This window comes from Solea senegalensis, linkage group LG1 (genome assembly GCF_019176455.1).
Source record: "Solea senegalensis isolate Sse05_10M linkage group LG1, IFAPA_SoseM_1, whole genome shotgun sequence".
Classification (NCBI taxonomy): Eukaryota; Metazoa; Chordata; class Actinopteri; order Pleuronectiformes; family Soleidae; genus Solea; species Solea senegalensis.
The window spans coordinates 11532980-11549229 of record NC_058021.1 but is presented as its reverse complement, the minus strand read 5'-3'; the positions used below and the strand labels follow the sequence as shown (position 1 = coordinate 11549229).

Sequence of the window (16250 nt, the reverse complement as noted above, 5' to 3'; positions counted from 1 at the left end):
CAACTAAAGACCTCAAATGTGTCTCTTAGAAATTCTAATTATAAACAAGGATGATTAAACCTACCACTTCAATTGCCCAGAATCAGTCTTTAACTGCATCGTATCACAGGTGATTACATCAAAGTGCACTCATTTTCTCTGATTTTCATCACAAGTAACAAAAAAAGAGTACAAGTACAAAAACATTTAATTAACCACATACTCTGTATCAGCATTAGCAATTTATGAGGAAAAAACCATAAACCCTCACTCTTTCTTAGAATGCACAAAGTAAACAAAGAGGTCAAATTTGACTTTCTGCTAGTAGTGAAAACGGCCCCGAAAACGGCTGCTTTACATTTAATAAAACTCCAGTTGATAAACTAATAATCGATCGGCGCTCATGCTTCAAAATGTTTTTGTAGCACCTTGTACAGAGAAGCACAGCCATGACAAAGGTTGTACTGCGGGTACAAGCCAACTGGCTTTATTTTCAAAAGAACAGCGACACCTTGTGGACATTAACAAAGCTTTCACTCCAAGTCTCACGTTTACAAACAACAAAGAGTGATATGACAATAAAATAACAAAACAAAAATGTGTAATGATGTATAATTTAAAGAGGAAACGCATACGTTTTTTTTGATACTGTAACAACACCTAGGGACCACACGTAGGCAGAACAGGACAAAGTCAAAGTGATAAGACATGGGGTGTATATTATATACTTTTTTTTTCATAGCACAGAACATTAAAAACATATGCCTCGCTATGTACATGTTAAAATGAATTTCTGGTCAGATTCTATTTTTCCTGTCCTCGAATCAGATGGTTTCAATTTGAGTCTTTGAATCTTTGCTTATTTTGGACCGCTAGTCATAAACACTTAGCTTCTAAACACAAACAAACGTCTGTTACAATCAAACCATTGTCAAATCAAGACAGATGGAGGCAACAACAGCACTGTGTTAGTGAGACAGTTGTAAACAGGTTGGGCTATGAGTGAAAACAAACAAGTCAATCCTACTGCTAAAAAACCTCTGACGCAGAACACAAATAATGTTACCTTATTTCTTCTCACGGAGATGATAAAGAGGTGCCTTAATAACAACAAATAATTACCTAAAGTTCTGCACAGCGGCTTTTGTCATTGTTCAACAACAAAGAGCAATTATTTAAATTAAATAGGTGGATAAGATAAGATAGATGGATGGATGATGTATTGGAGCAGACATTAATGTTTTCTGGTGAAATGAGTGCTGTTTGCAGACAGGTCTTCTGAGTTTAACGGCCTGTCATGCAGCTGATGTCGACGCATCAGGTGTTCAATCTGTTAATAATAAGGGCAAATGGTCACATGCATTTTTGCTTAACTTGACAACAGAATGAAGGAGGGTCGCAGGGTTTGAGAGAGTGGAGCTGAAGCTGAAATGTCAAAAAAAGGTGTTGCAACACGACCTCCAATTCATAATATTTTGTGAAGAATACAGTGTTTTGCCCTTCTGAGGACAGGAGGTAAAAGAAATGACACCAAGTACTCACCAAGTATCAGAATGGCATCTTCCTTCTTGACATGTTTCTCCAGAAGGTGCTGGAATTTGGAGAAGCTACCCAACCAGTCATAACACTGCTCTGTCTTGTATCTGTCATCCCAGTAGTCAACGTCTTTGTACTTGGCGTTGTTAACGGGCAGATGGTTCATCTTCCCTTTAACATACAAATGTCAGAACGAAACACTAATTGACTTTACTGTGGTTACATGTTGAAAGTTCATGCTAAAAAAAAAACATTCTTCAGATGCTATCAACAGAAAATGCTTTAAAACAAAGTCAAAATGTATCAGAACTCTGATGATTAGTCATTTTAATAATGATAAAGATTCCCACTGTTACAGTTTCATAAACATGATGACTAATTTACTTCATTGTTTAATAAAAAATATTTCGACTTTTACGTTGTTTAACGCACAAAACAAGTAGTGATTCCACCTTTGACTCCAGGGACCTGTGATTATCACAGCTTATAAATCAAAACACAACATAACATGCAGATGAATCTTATTATTATTATTATTATTGTTATTATGATTATTGCGTTGGGATAAAAGAATGAGAATAGGTGCAGATCAATCAACATGAAATGAACAGTTGTATTAACTCAACATAAATTGTTCAAGACACTGCACTAAACCTCATATTTGTCACACACTAAATGATGCACACACACACACGCACTTTAGACTTTGATAATGTTTACATGCTTAAGTTTTGCTCTGCACATGTACTGTATATCGACAAATTTCATTTATCTTAATGTTTATATTTTTCCTATATTTTGCATGTATTGTTTTTCTACAGTTGTATATATTGATTTTATTGGTTCTCCTTGTCCCAACCAGCAATGGAAACTATGTTTTTTTTTATCTTTTAAGGGCTCCACCAGGTTTTAAAAAAACAAATTCTGGGTTTTTTAAATTTGAGTGTGAAAGACGCTGCAGAGGTGACCACGGCGCATGCGCGGGTAAGTGTAAATATCAGGAAGGTCTTTCTCTCTCTCACTATCTCTCTTTGCTGCGTTCACACCGAAACAAGTGGTTAACACAATTAGCTCAGAATCACATATTTTGCATGGAGTTACTTACGGGTTTTATGTTAACGCCGAGGTGATTTACGTCTTCTTCTTTTTTTTCAAAAAAAAAGAAAAAGGAAGATTGGCACCGGTTGGTGCCGTGAATGTCCACGTGCTGTGGCGGCAGCGGAATCTAGCGTGGACACATCTGCAGCAAATGAAGGAGTGACATGAGCTGAAGTGTGTCTGTTCTGACAGCTACACTTGTTTTACAAATTAGCCAGAACAAGAGCGACACGTTTCTCTGTGGTTTTTATTCTGTTCCCTCTACTTTAGGCAAACGTGAACGTTAAGTGGGCGGAGCGATAACGTGCTGCATTCAAATACACCGCCCCGCTGTCGGATATTACACCGTACTCACTACTTTCCCCAAGTGAATTCACTTTTCGGATTCTGACTCGGAGAAATATCATATAACTTATATTTGTCAAGTATGTCAAATATATAGGCAGCAAGATGACAAGCAAACAAGATAAGCATTCAGTGTTTAGAAGGTGTCGAAGCCCGTTTCCGCCATTTGAATAATGAAACAATATATTAGTAAGTCATCATTATGAGAAAGTCTCTCATTCTTATATAATAAGTCATAATTATCAGATAATAAGTTATAATTATAAGAAAGGATCTATTATGAGATAAGAAGTCATAATTATGTAAACGTCTCTCATAATTAAAATAAATTAAGTCATAGTTATGAAGTATCTAATTATTATGATATAAGTCATATTCATCAAAAAATAAGATGTAATTACGCTAAAGTAACTCATAAATATGAGGAAAGTATCTAATAATAATAATCTAATAAGTCATGAGGTACTCAGTCATAATTACGAGAAGCTATCTCGTAATTACAATTATACTTTCTCGTGATTATGACTTACTAGTATATATTTTTATTTTTCAAGAGGCAGAAGCAGGAAAACTCTTGCATCAAAGAAGGCAAAGTATGAATAATTTAAAGGGATCATTTGGTTTCTTTGAAGTAAGGCTGTCTAAGATACTAAGTCGGTATGCCAGCCTTCATAATGATGCCTCCTGCCTGGAGAGGGAAGCAAACAAAGCTGAACATGATTTGATGTGAATGGTACAGCTGAGAAAACATGATGTAGAAGGCCCAACTGAGATATATATATATCACTATATATATCACTGTCACACTGCTATGTGAAAGTTCTGGTTTCTTCCATGTACCTCTCTAAATAGGTTTTTGAGACGTCAACTTAAAAAGTCAATTTTGCTAATTCTGTATGAATATTTGTTCTACCACAACACAAATGAAATCACATCCCACAGCCATGGACAGAAGTGTCTCAGCCGGTGTGTAGATGGAGACATATATATACACATTTTTCAAAAGACATTCCAACTCTCATTTGACCTCTTCAAAACTGAGGAGAGTAATGACATATTTTCTCCACCAGATGGTAGTGTCACACAGTTTTTTTTATCATTATTATTATTGTTATGATCTGCTGTGAGCATAACAAACCAGCCATTGTCAACTCATGCCTCATTATCTGTGACTCACACTGACGTGAAAGTAGAGCGATGATTAAGATGATTTATGGGCAGTCGCCTTTTCTGTGTCAAACCCACCCGTGCTTGTTAAGTTGCTGCACTTTGAGAAACCTGTCTCAATGAACTATCACATCATTATCATGGAAAATAAGAGTTGGTTTTTTTTTGCCTTAATGGGCACACTCTTCTCTCTTCAGTAATCTGGGGAGAAGAAAAGCAATGCAGAGTCTCTTCATCCATTTATAACTTTAAAATATAGATTACACATCTACACAGACTGCACTCTTCATTCATAAAATCTGTTGCTTGGGGGATATCGCCACTGTCACAGCCGTGAGTCCATATGACACAGTCAGATCCCGCTTTTAACACGAGGATACAAGGTACATGGTTCACGATACCAATAACATCACGATACTACGATTATGTGAGACAATCATACAGTGATACTGATACATCCCGATATCTGTCTATCTAAAGAAAACAAAACGTTAACGTGAAAAGTTCACATTGCATGATTTCTTTATTTATTCACAACATAGAGAACAAAGGTCATAAAGTCTATATATTGAATGTGGAAGGAGTGTCTCTTAAGGTAGCTTTCTTTCCGCCATAAACTCGCTCTTCTTCGGCCTAATTCGTTTGAGCAGCGCCACCGTGAGGACACATGAAGTAGCGACGCCCGGCGAGTGAAACTAGCAGGGACTGTTGACTTTAGAGCGCCTTCATTTATTAATAAAAATGTGTGCCCTGGTGTACTGATTATCGTATTGCACAAGGTAGGACAGGAATATATCACCAAATCAATATTTTGATCCACCCCTACTCCCCTAACACATTATTTAAATCTTTCAAAGGCAATAGCTTGGTCAACAGCAGATAATATATATGCAATCATATCTGTTTCATGCAATTGTTATGCTGCATGAAAATCCTAATATGATAAAATGATGTTGCCAATACCAATTTAGTATTTTTAATTTCCTGAAACAATGTCTGATCACCACCAAATCTGTCCAAGTCAAGACAACTTTTTTTCCTAGAACAAATGTAAAAAGTATTTTACAGATTTAAAAGCACAGCAACATAAAAGGTATACAACTAAACTAAAATCAATAAAAATAGAAGTAAAACAGTAAAATAGTGATGTAATAGAATAGTAATAATAATAATAATAAAAAAAACTACATAGAAGTGTCTGGATTTACTGTTTTTTATTCCGAGGTGAAGGCCCGAGGAGAAGAGGTAGGTCTTTCAAAGCGATTTAAAATGTTCAAAGGTGGGGGGCAGATTTCATGTCCATGGGTAATTCATGTAGTCCAGAAACTTTCACCCAAATCTGTCCTTTGTTCCTGGAGATATATATGCCGTCCACAAACAAACAGACGACACAAACAACAGGCAACAATTGGACCTCCATGGCGGAAGCAAATACATTTTCCCCTGACTGAACTTAAAAAGTCACAAAGCATTGTGTGTGTGTTTGTGTCCCCTTCCCTGCAGCAGACTCCATTCTATTCTATTCTATTCTGGAGAGACAGACAGATGAATGAAGATGCAAGTGATGTGTGTGTGTGTAAGTGATGATCCTGAGCGAACAGGTCTTTATTTCAAAACTGGATCCAGTGAGACTCAGCACTGATGCAGACTCTCTGGATCCAGTTTGTGAGGTGGCAGGTGGGGAATAATCTGCCACATTTTTTACTCTGCATAGAATTGTGGAGGCATTATCAGAGACCACGTGACAGGGGTGTTCAGTCCCAGAAACACACACACACACAGAGAGAGAGAGAGAGAGAGAGAGAGAGAGAGAGGTTCATCTCTGCTGCTGCTGCTGCTGATATGGACTCTTGGACTCCTGGACTCTCCTCAGCTGGGGGAGAGTGCTGCTCTCTCTGAATGTAACCTCTGCTCTTTTCTGTTCTTTTTCTCTTCTTTAATTATTTTTCCTCTCCTCCATCTCCTCCCCCTCTCCTCCTCCTCTCCTCCTCCCCAGCCTCATGGCTTGGCCGTGCATCAGCAGAGTGTGCTGCCTGGCTCGCTTCTGGAACCAGTTCGACAAGTCGGACCTCTCCGTCCCCCTCACCACCCAGAACTACTCAGACATCACGGAGCACGAGGTGCACTCCGTTACCAAACAGCTCGCCGCCTCGTACCGGGAGCGCGCGCCAGGGAATCACTACTCAACCGCGAACCAGGCGCCCACACGGGATGGAGACGGGACCCGAGGATCATTCAGGGCAAAGAAGGAGGAGGAACCCGGAGTGCCTTTCCCCAGCGTCACACAGTACAAGCAGGACTTCAAACCCTGGCCCATTCCCAGGAAGGAGAATTTCCCCTGGATCAGTAACGGAGGGAGCAGCAGTGTCAGTCCGGCGAACACTCACCTCAGCCGGGGTGTGAAGGTGGAGCGGGGCAGGGGGAGACAGGGGGAGGAGGAGAGCAACACCAGCTCCTACAGGTAGGATACACCAGTGCTCAGGTGAAAAGTAGGTCACCCCTATGTCATGATTACTGATTAAAACAACTAATCATAATGAAAAACTTGCAGACTGTGTGCCTCCCTTTACATCAGAAGTTGGAACAGATAGTGAGTCAGAAAAAAATCTATGGTTCTCAAAGTGTGGTATGTGTACCACCAGTGGTACGCAAGCTTCCTCTGGTGGTCCTTGGAGGAAAATGAGTGGAGCTGAGGAATTTTGAATAAAGTTACACAACAATAATGATACTACTACTACTAATAATAATAATAATAATGATGATAATAATTAAATTAGACATTGCTCTTCCTATTTACACCTCTGTATTTCAAGAGCTCAGTATAAAACGTTTGAGAACCACTGCTCTGCATGATATTTTGCATAAATGTTTGCTCCTTTGAACCACTCGCCGTAACGCTCTTTTTATCTGTCTTTTGGTAAATTGGTAAATAAGCATATGTTGGGCAAGATAAATTAAGGGTTAACCTTCACCTGAAAAACAATGATGACTAACACTAAATAGTAGAGGAGATCTTGTAAAGTGCTGAGCAGATGAAACGCAGTGTGTAGGATTTAGCAACATCTATTGTGAAGTCCATTAAAAACATTGTCGTCAATCATGGCAGCCTCTGTAGAGAAGACCCACTACTGATATAAAAGGCTGTGGTAATGAAAACAAACTATTCAAACATTGTGGTGATTGTACACTAAAAAAAACATCACTATAATTACATTATATTCCATTTCTGACAAATGGAAATACTTACTGGACCTTTAAATAACAATAGACCCATACATCACAATATGTTTTTATTCATTGTCAACATAACAAAAGTTTAAAATGCACTGACGTAATTACACACTTTGAGACTCACAACCCAATGTTTACATTAAAGGTTTTGTCTCAAATTTGCTAATACAGATTTTTGAAACTACAATTAACCAGTTTCCTCAGTTAAAACTTAATCTACAATTATCTGGCATTTTATTATGTATTTTATTGTGGGGTTTTTTGGACAAATCCCTGCATCTGTGTTTAGTTAAGTTTAGTAAAGCAGGATCCCATTAATCATTACATAAGCCAAAATTGACAGCATTCTGTCTGGGGTTAACATTTAACATATATAATAATTCATACAGTAAACACACAATACTATATACTGTATTAACAATACAATTGTAAAATGAAAGACTCAAATATAAGTATACAAAAAGAAAACAAAAACTATTACTGGACAACATACATAACATAACATTTAAGGCTGTAGTTATTCTCCAGCACAGGACAACAGTACAGGGGAATAACAGTATAAACTATAAAGATAAGAGATAATACATACATAATACATGGCTTAACTCTAATCTGAATAAACATGAGGTTATCAAATATAAATATTCTTTTGCATTTTATTTTAGTGTGGCAGGAAACACAATATCATGGGTTCCATGAGCAAAGACAAAATTCCCTTTCTGCATTAGAATAATACATTTACTAGTTTGAAGTTTCACAGTCTAGAATGAAATAAATGTAATTTGCACATTCAAATCTATTTTCCTATCCTCGTAATCACCTCAGTTTTAACATATGATCCACTGAGTGGTGATTCTGTGTCCGCTGGAAACTAATATGAAGACGATTCAGTGAGTCTGGTGATTCAGTGTAATAACAAAAAGTAAGGATGAGACACATATAAATGCAGACTTTAAACACTGAATCCTGTGTAGTGCAGATTAATCACGTCTGTCAAGGGCTATCTTTTCTAATTAAGAAAGGGTTTAAGTGTGTTTTAAGTGTCTTTAACCCTCCTGTTGTTGATGATGAATGATTTGTCATTTTTTTAACTTCCTATTTAATGACTGAAATGAAATGGTATAAATAACAAGATCTGTATTGGTGGTGTTAATATCTTATTTAAAGGGCTATATACCGTAGGTAGTCAACAAAGGCAGTTAAAATGCCTGACACATAAAGATTAATTATAATTTCATTTAAATTGAATGATAGTGAAAACCTTCTTTTCAGTGCAGTTATTTTGATAGACTTTAACCCTTAGCTGCACCAGTGGTAATTTGCCGTGGGAATAATACACAACTCCTTATATGGACATCCTGGGGGTGCGTTTGTAGGTCACATATGCAGGTTTTTAAAAAAAATGCATTCTTACGTGTTGTTGAGTCAAAGTTATGATTCATTTTTCATAACGCATTTTGAGTTTTGATATAAAAGTAGCGATAATTATGCAGAAGTCACAAAATTAGACCGTTTTCTTTTTGTTCATAAAAACAAGCCAAGCTAACTTTGGACTGTGGCGTATTTCCAGATTTCACAAATTCAATCCGATTGTACACATTTTGAGTACTTTTTGCTCAGGTGTGTTTATACAGTTGGTGAAATCTAAGAGTTAAGAAGCTCATGCTTACTAAACTGATCTGCATGCATCTGTAAGTCCCTTCGTAAACAAGCCAGATATAAAGTTTTCTCTGCACTGAGCTTCCGTCTCCTCCTCCAGGCATGAGTACAGGCCGTGGACGGGAGCGAAACCAGCCAAAAGTACAAGAAAAACTCCTCCAGCTCAATATTCCAGCCCGGGCACAGAGTCCTCCCACGTCCTGTGTGAGACCAGCTACCAGGCTGCCTACAGTGTGGACGTCTACAGGTCCTCAGCGCTGCAACAGCAGGAGCACGCCATCCCGTCCGCTGCCTCCAACGTACAACCTGCTGCTGTGCCCCTGTCCATGCCCTCTGGCCTGCATGTTGCCACTTCACCCAGCTCCTCCAGCCTCCAGCGGGACATCGCACCTGAGAGGACTGAGCTCAGCGGAACAACTAAGGGAGCGGTAAGTAAGTCCAGTGTAACTGACTTTGCTGGAGACATGATGTTACAGTGTTTACGTAGAAGAAGCTTAAGGTTTTTAAAGAGTTCACTAAAAGAGCAACAAAGTCATCTTCTCCACTCGTCTCCCCGGTGGCCTGATGCTGCCGCATCTCAGAGAAGTGAGACAGCATTCTGTCCCTCAGTATCTCAAAGTGACCCAGCTGTTTTAAAACAGGCCACACACTGTGTTAGATAACATCGGCTGGTGCTACATTCACTTACTTTGACCTGAATAGAACAGAGACGTACTGTATGTGGACGGTTTGTCGAGATGTGCTCTACTTTGGTCTGAAAATAAAACAAAACTGGAAGTCTGTAGTTCATCAAGAATCATGTTTGAGGGGTCCAGATTAAGGATCGTGTTGGTATGGCCTGTATACGTATTACTCCCCTTTAATGACCTCCTTTTAACTTTTATATTCTGTTGTGAGTTTTATATGTGAAATTGTCTCGTCTCTGCTATCTTGACCAGGACTCCCTGGAAGAAGAGATCTTTGTATCTCAATGGGACCATCCTGGCTAAATAAAGGATCAATAAAATAAAAACACAACATAAATAACTGTTTTTATATTTCATATACATGAAGCAGTTGATTATTATTTCATGTGCATGAATATTGGGAAAAAATTTTACATTTAAAGGAAATAGCAACAGTTCAGAAAAGACGGCTGATATTGTGTTGTTTACTTTTGGTCAAAAGAGAAAAGCATACACAAACTCTCTGGGGTTACTTCTTGCAGTGCAGTATGAAGGAAAATCACTTTGACAGATGGTCTTTACAAACGGAAGAAAACAAAAACACATGTGATTAGATTTGGTCCACTTAAAGGTCACATGCACTTCATGCTTTTATTTTCATGTCATCTTTAATGTCCAAAGTGTGGCCAAAAAGGAGCATTAATGCTTTGTGGGTAGGAAATAAAAAAGAATGAATGATAAAGGAAGAGCGGTGAGACAGTAAGTGCCCGACACCACTCACCAGTCATCCATCACAGCAGAGCACTGCCGGGTCAGACTGGTTTGTCAGAGAAGGTTCGGGAAATAACAGCACACAAAACCTGTAGTATAAAAAAAAGCACAATTTTTTTTACACAATTTTCTGATGAATCGCTTTTCCATTAAGTTCTAATACCTGTCACTTAAGCCTGTGACAGTAATGGAGGTTGAAGTGAGAGATTTCAACAGTCAGCAGGACGTGGACTCTATTAATATCACACGTGGCCCAGTTGAGTTCACCTCAGTGATGTCACACACACACACACACACACACACACACACACACACACACACACACACACACACACACACACACACACACAGGTTTGCACTGCTATTCCTCTCAGGACACTGCAATGATTGGGCAATGACTTCCAGCCTTAACAAAGTGTTATCCCTTACCTTAACCATAACAGTTAACGCCTTACTCTAAAACCTTCACCTTAAAGGACTGGATGGCTTTTAACTCTAACTGAGGTCAGTGTGTTTGGACCGGGTCAGCTTGAAGGTTGTGGGTTTGATTCCCACGCTGCTAATCTATACATGCCACTTAAAGGAGCACTTCACTGATTCGCATTTAGTTTTGTATTACTAAAACCGGGGTAGTATTTTTGAAAAATTTTGCTTCCCAACCTCAGTTTCCCCTGAGTCGAGAAATATCTTCATTCTTTTCTTTGTTACGTGTCCAACGTAATAAACGTGCCTTGGTCTGAGGCTTGAAACTGCAACGCTAATTCTGCACTTTTTCCACACTGGTAGGGGGCGGGACCTCATTCCCAGAATGTAAACAGTGTCCGCCATCTTTGCTAACAGTTATGCTAACAGGACCAAGTGGGCACGTAACAAAGAAAAGAATGAAGATATTTGTATATGACTCAGGGGAAACTGAGGTTGGGAAGAACATTTTTAAAAATACTACCCCTATTCTAGCAAAACAAAGCTAAATGCACACATAGCTCCTGGTGGCTATGAATAGGTATGAAAGATGAGTGATAGAATAGATGTGCTGTATGAAAGGTAAATGGTTTGTATTTAAACAGCGTTTTTTGCCAGTTTTAATGACCACTCAAAGCTGCTTCACATAACAGTTTTGACATTCACACAACACATTATTCTATCACTCATCTTTCATACTATTTATCACTCAACATTCACACACTGCCGTCACAGCCGCCAAGGACACATGTAGACTAGCGGAGGTAGGAATCGAACCCACGACCTTAGAGTTGAAAGACGACGCGCTCTACCACTGAGCTACCGTCGCCCCACGAACGATAAAACTGTGGTGTAAAGCAGCTTTATGTGACGACATTCTCTGTTTCTGAAGCAAACAGAGATACTTCATTTAGTATAGAGCAGAGAAGCTGCTTCAAACAGACTATGTCTATTCATTGAATGATTTAATAGCTAAGTCCCAAATAAGCTGCTAAAATCAAAATCAATCTGCTCTCACCGATAAAGAACTTGAGCAGCCATGAAATTCTCATTATGGCTCAAATCAATCTGTCAAATTGTGCGGCCGACCTATGAGAGATAAAAATCCATCGCCAGATAAAAGCAGTCTTTAATTTCATGACACGCAGCAGACAATTTAGTGATTAGATGGAGTTGATGCTTTTGTATGATGAGAGAGCCGGGGGGTTTGTTTTGTTTTTTTTCTACAAGGAAAGCAGATTTATGAGGACAGGCCGTGTAATCCACAGTCTGTCAGGGCTGAGTGAGACAAAAAGTGGCGACAGTGAAACACATTCACATGCAGAGTGGAAAGCTCAGCAGGAAATCCTTATTCTGGGCTGTTTCACACAGTCAGTTAAGAGACAGCAGTTCTCCCCCGAAATTTGCTCTCAGATCTCATTGGACAGAGCTGCTTAACTTCAGAACACGGCACAGTGCGGCACGGAAATGCTGCTGACAATGGTTTTAAACCATGGTGAGGTTTAAACAGCCAGATTAAAAAAAAGAAAAGAAAAAAGATTTATCCTCACTAAAACGTCACAATATACACACATATTTTACCCATATAAAATATGTTATATTTATATTTCACAATATAAACCTATTTATAGAATTTTTAGAAACTTTTGCAAATAATGACGAGGATAACTGTTTAAATATATGGAATTTAATGATGAGTGTAATACATTTAATAAAGCAATAATTACAACCGAATCTCTTATTACTATTATAAGAAATATTGCTATCTAATTAATTTTGTGGTGCGCAGGCCACATGTAATTGATTGGAGGGCCGCATGTGGCCCACGGGCCGCCAGTTTGACACCCACGGTCTACAACAAGACACAGTCTCACTTAAAACCTGTACGATTACAAAGGAGCACACACATTTCTATACTGTAGGCCTTTGTTGATGTTGTCTATTAGGGAACTATGGTGGCCTTCATGTGCCAGAAAGCATGTTGTTCGTCTCATGGTCCGCTTCAAAATGCAGACAAGGAACATTCTGACTGATTATTGCTTTGGGAACACGGCGGCACAAGATGGCGGTGACCTTTTTAAAGCACCGGCTGCATTCACATTACCAGGCTGTGTGGAAGTCACAGAAGTCTGAGTACCATAAATTACAAAGCAGATTTGTGTCACTGCAGTATTTGGTCCAACATCAGATATAATGTATGTACTGATATGAACATGAACGGGAATATTCATCATCAGAATCTAGGATTAGGCTAATTGGACACTCTAAATTGACCATAGGTGTGAGTGTGAGAGTGACTGGTGGTTTGTCTCTATGTGTCCCTGTGATGGACTGGCGACTTGTCCAGGGTGAACCCCGCCTTTCACCCCATGTCAGCTGGGATTTGGCACCAGCTGTGAGAGAAACAGTCTATTCTTCAGCCAACTTTAAGTTTAATTACTCACATATTCTTATAACCAGTCCTCCTGGTGTACACAGTTAACAGCCATAACTTGGGATGAGACGCAAACTAGGCGCCTTTCAACCCCTTGACCCTCACGTGGAGGATAAAGTGGTAGAAAATGAAGTTTCCATTACTGAAATCCCCTCCACTGGGATCAATAAAGGTCTCCTGCTTCAATACAGAGCGATCTGTTTTCTGTTGTTCTTGTTGTTGACGATTCATGTAAAAAGTATGTGTGTGCCATTCACTCTTGCAGTCGTGAAATGAGAGCCATCAAGTGATCTGTAATGAATCAGATTAGATCAACATGGCTGGTAATCTGAAAGTAAACCAAGTAAACTATTTCATATTGAAGGGATTATACACTTCTACAAACACACTCATGGGTAGTATATTCAATTGCAGCCAATAAACTCCCCTAAATGTTACACACTGGACATTTTATGTGGTTTGTTTGACGTTTATTACACTGAAGATGTAATTGTCTTAACACAACTCTGTTTCCAGGTCCATCCATTAAACTGTACCTCTGTCTGGATCCCTGCAGCTACCTCCCTCTGTGCTTCAATGTTTTCTCTCTCTACCTATTTTAGTCCACACCGCTTAACATCTACACCCCTTAAACCCCCACCACTACCTTTTTTTTTTACTTGGACCTTCTCACTTTCTTTTTTCCCACACTGCCCAGGACTACAGATGGGTGTTCTCTGCCAAGTTGGCAGGTCTCTCTCAGGCTGGCAGGGTTGCATTCAAGAAGAGCAGAGCAGAAATGAACGGGGGGGGGAGAGAGAGGAATGAGATGCAGTGTACGGCGGTGAAAAGGCAGGGAGGAGGCTCCATGTGATGGATTATCTGTTGCAGTGCAATGTTGCAATAGGTTAAAAGGGAGATGGGTGCTAGGCAGAGCACGAAAACACAGTTTCTATGTGGGTTGTTGGGGTGGTGGACGAGACGGACACACCAGTCTGGCTATGGGAACAATGTGTACTGGCTTCCCTGCCACACACTGCGCTGTACACTCACACTTGAGAGTTGAGTGTACATTTAAGAGCTGTTGGAAGAGCAAAGTGTGATAAAAGCAGCCATCCATCCATCTTCTACCACTTTATCCTCCACATAGGGCAATAGGCGAGGTACACCCTGGACAGGTGGCCAGTCCACCACAGGGCCACATAGAGACAAACAACCACTCACTCTCACACCTACAGAGTGTTCAGAGTGTTCAATTGACTTCATCCCGAAATCTGCAAACCGGAGAACCCGGAGAAAACCTGCGTGCACACACACACACGTGGAGAACATGCAAACTCCATGCAGAAAAGCCCTTGTTCCGACCGGGTCGCAAACCCGGGTCTTCTTGCTGCAAAAGCAAGAGTGCCAGCCACTACACCAACCGCGTGATAAGAGCAGCCACCCTTCTAAACTGAAGTACCACAGCATTTCAGTGACATATCGTATAATAGCTTTAAACGATGTGACTCCAATGTGGACATTTCTGTGGTCAGGCTCTGAGAACAGCTGCCATCAGCAGAACATGGCCGCACTAATCAGGAACTAGAAATTCAGCCATGGTTGCTCAGTCTGTGACAGCGGCCCTTATGCTTTTTGACGGCACAGACCAACCAGTCTCTTCTCATTTCATGGGTGCACGGTGATCACAAAGCTGCTGCCACTGCTCTCTGGTTCATTCTCTGATCACCTTTAAAAGTTGAGGTTCTACCGGTTTCTCTCTCTCCCTTTCCCATTCTTTCTCTCTCTCTCTCGTCTCAGGAGCATTTGGTGAGGACCAAGATCCCTCCGAACACGTCTGCGCTCTTTCAAAGTGGATCGAGGGTCTGAGTCCACTTTCAAGGAATCAACAGGAGAATGGTTTGCGTCCGTTCCACACAACACAAGAATCTATGCAAGGGAATGTACTGTTGGAAAGCCTGTGAAGCAGCAGCATAAGCAGCATCCTGAGTGGAAATAAGATAAGACACCCCCTCTCCACCTAAACACTCCTCCCTGCCCGTTGCTATGGCAATGACCATGCATGAAATGTAACAATTTTGAAAAAAAAAAAAAGCTTGTTTTTGTTGTGGTTATAGAGGCACAAAAAAAAGGCTGTTACGTGTTTGTGTGTGCACATAAAGCCGAGTTCGCCGAGTGACAGTCTTTACTTAGAGTACTTTGTCGCCCTTAAGTGTTGCTAGAAGTCTGCAAGAATTTCCTCAGCGCTCAAACAGTTTTAAACATTTTCTCAAGGTAGTGTTAGGTCACATATTTTGTAAATCTACTGTTGAAGAAAAAGAGATAATATCGATGATGTGAATGAAATGACAATAAAATGTTCTCTTTTAAAATTTTATAGTAGACTTTGACTGCTGTGTCTTGAATGACGACTGAATCCCTTTGCCGAAACAGAAACGGAAAACGAAAGGGAAAAGGTTGACATGACATGACTAAAGAGAAGTGATTGCAATTAACTTCTATTATCCTGGTTTGAAATCAGCCAAACATCAAATATCATTGTGAGGGAATCAAACTCATTACAACCAAACTGACAAGTGTAAAGTGGCTGCTGTGTTATAAAGTATGTATATTTTGGTGTTAGTTTTGTTAACCAGGTTTGAGACTCATGTCACCAAACAATTTCATAGCACTGACATTTAAAGGAGTAGTTTATCGGGAGGATTTTGGTGAGAATTGTTATTTTGTTTCTTCTCACGTTAGAATACGAGATGACTTGAGTATAACGACTGAAAGACAATTCACTAATTACAAGCACCACTATTGAAAGTAAGTAGTTAGTGGTTTGAAGGCAAGTTACATACACTTTATTTAACATAATGCAGTGATGTTACTGCACCTAGCTATTGCCGAATAGTATCTACCTGTTAAATTGAAAATATTCA

General features: G+C 39.6%; 2 protein-coding genes across 2 annotated transcripts in view; one reads left to right on the top strand and one right to left on the bottom strand.

The window, feature by feature from the left end:
• The window catches only part of ece2a (endothelin converting enzyme 2a), a 64769-nt gene extending 61876 nt beyond the window's left edge, over positions 1 to 2893 (bottom strand). The window contains exons 1-2 of the mRNA XM_044031582.1: positions 2621 to 2893; positions 1522 to 1686 (exon numbers count right to left, since the gene is read on the bottom strand). Of these exons, the coding sequence (XP_043887517.1) occupies positions 1522 to 1681 (160 nt within the window). The 5' untranslated portion in view covers positions 1682 to 1686; positions 2621 to 2893. The remainder of the gene's footprint in view (positions 1 to 1521; positions 1687 to 2620) is intronic.
• A 3041-nt stretch (positions 2894 to 5934) lies between these two features.
• map6d1 (MAP6 domain containing 1) lies at positions 5935 to 15703 on the top strand. Its single transcript, XM_044028765.1, has 3 exons — positions 5935 to 6586; positions 9116 to 9443; positions 15127 to 15703. The coding sequence occupies exons 1-3, from the start codon at positions 6126 to 6128 to the stop codon at positions 15193 to 15195; spliced, it is 858 nt and encodes a 285-aa protein (XP_043884700.1). The 5' UTR covers positions 5935 to 6125; the 3' UTR covers positions 15196 to 15703.
• The last annotated feature ends 547 nt before the right edge of the window (positions 15704 to 16250 follow it).

Bases quoted from the DNA above. Each gene is read 5' to 3' on its own strand.
- map6d1 (XM_044028765.1), top strand. From the start codon at position 6,126: ATGGCTTGGCCGTGCATCAGCAGAGTGTGCTGCCTGGCTCGCTTCTGG. The intron at 6,587-9,115 runs GTAGGATACACC...CTCCTCCTCCAG, and splicing joins AGCAACACCAGCTCCTACAG to GCATGAGTACAGGCCGTGGA. The intron at 9,444-15,126 runs GTAAGTAAGTCC...CTCTCGTCTCAG, and splicing joins GCGGAACAACTAAGGGAGCG to GAGCATTTGGTGAGGACCAA.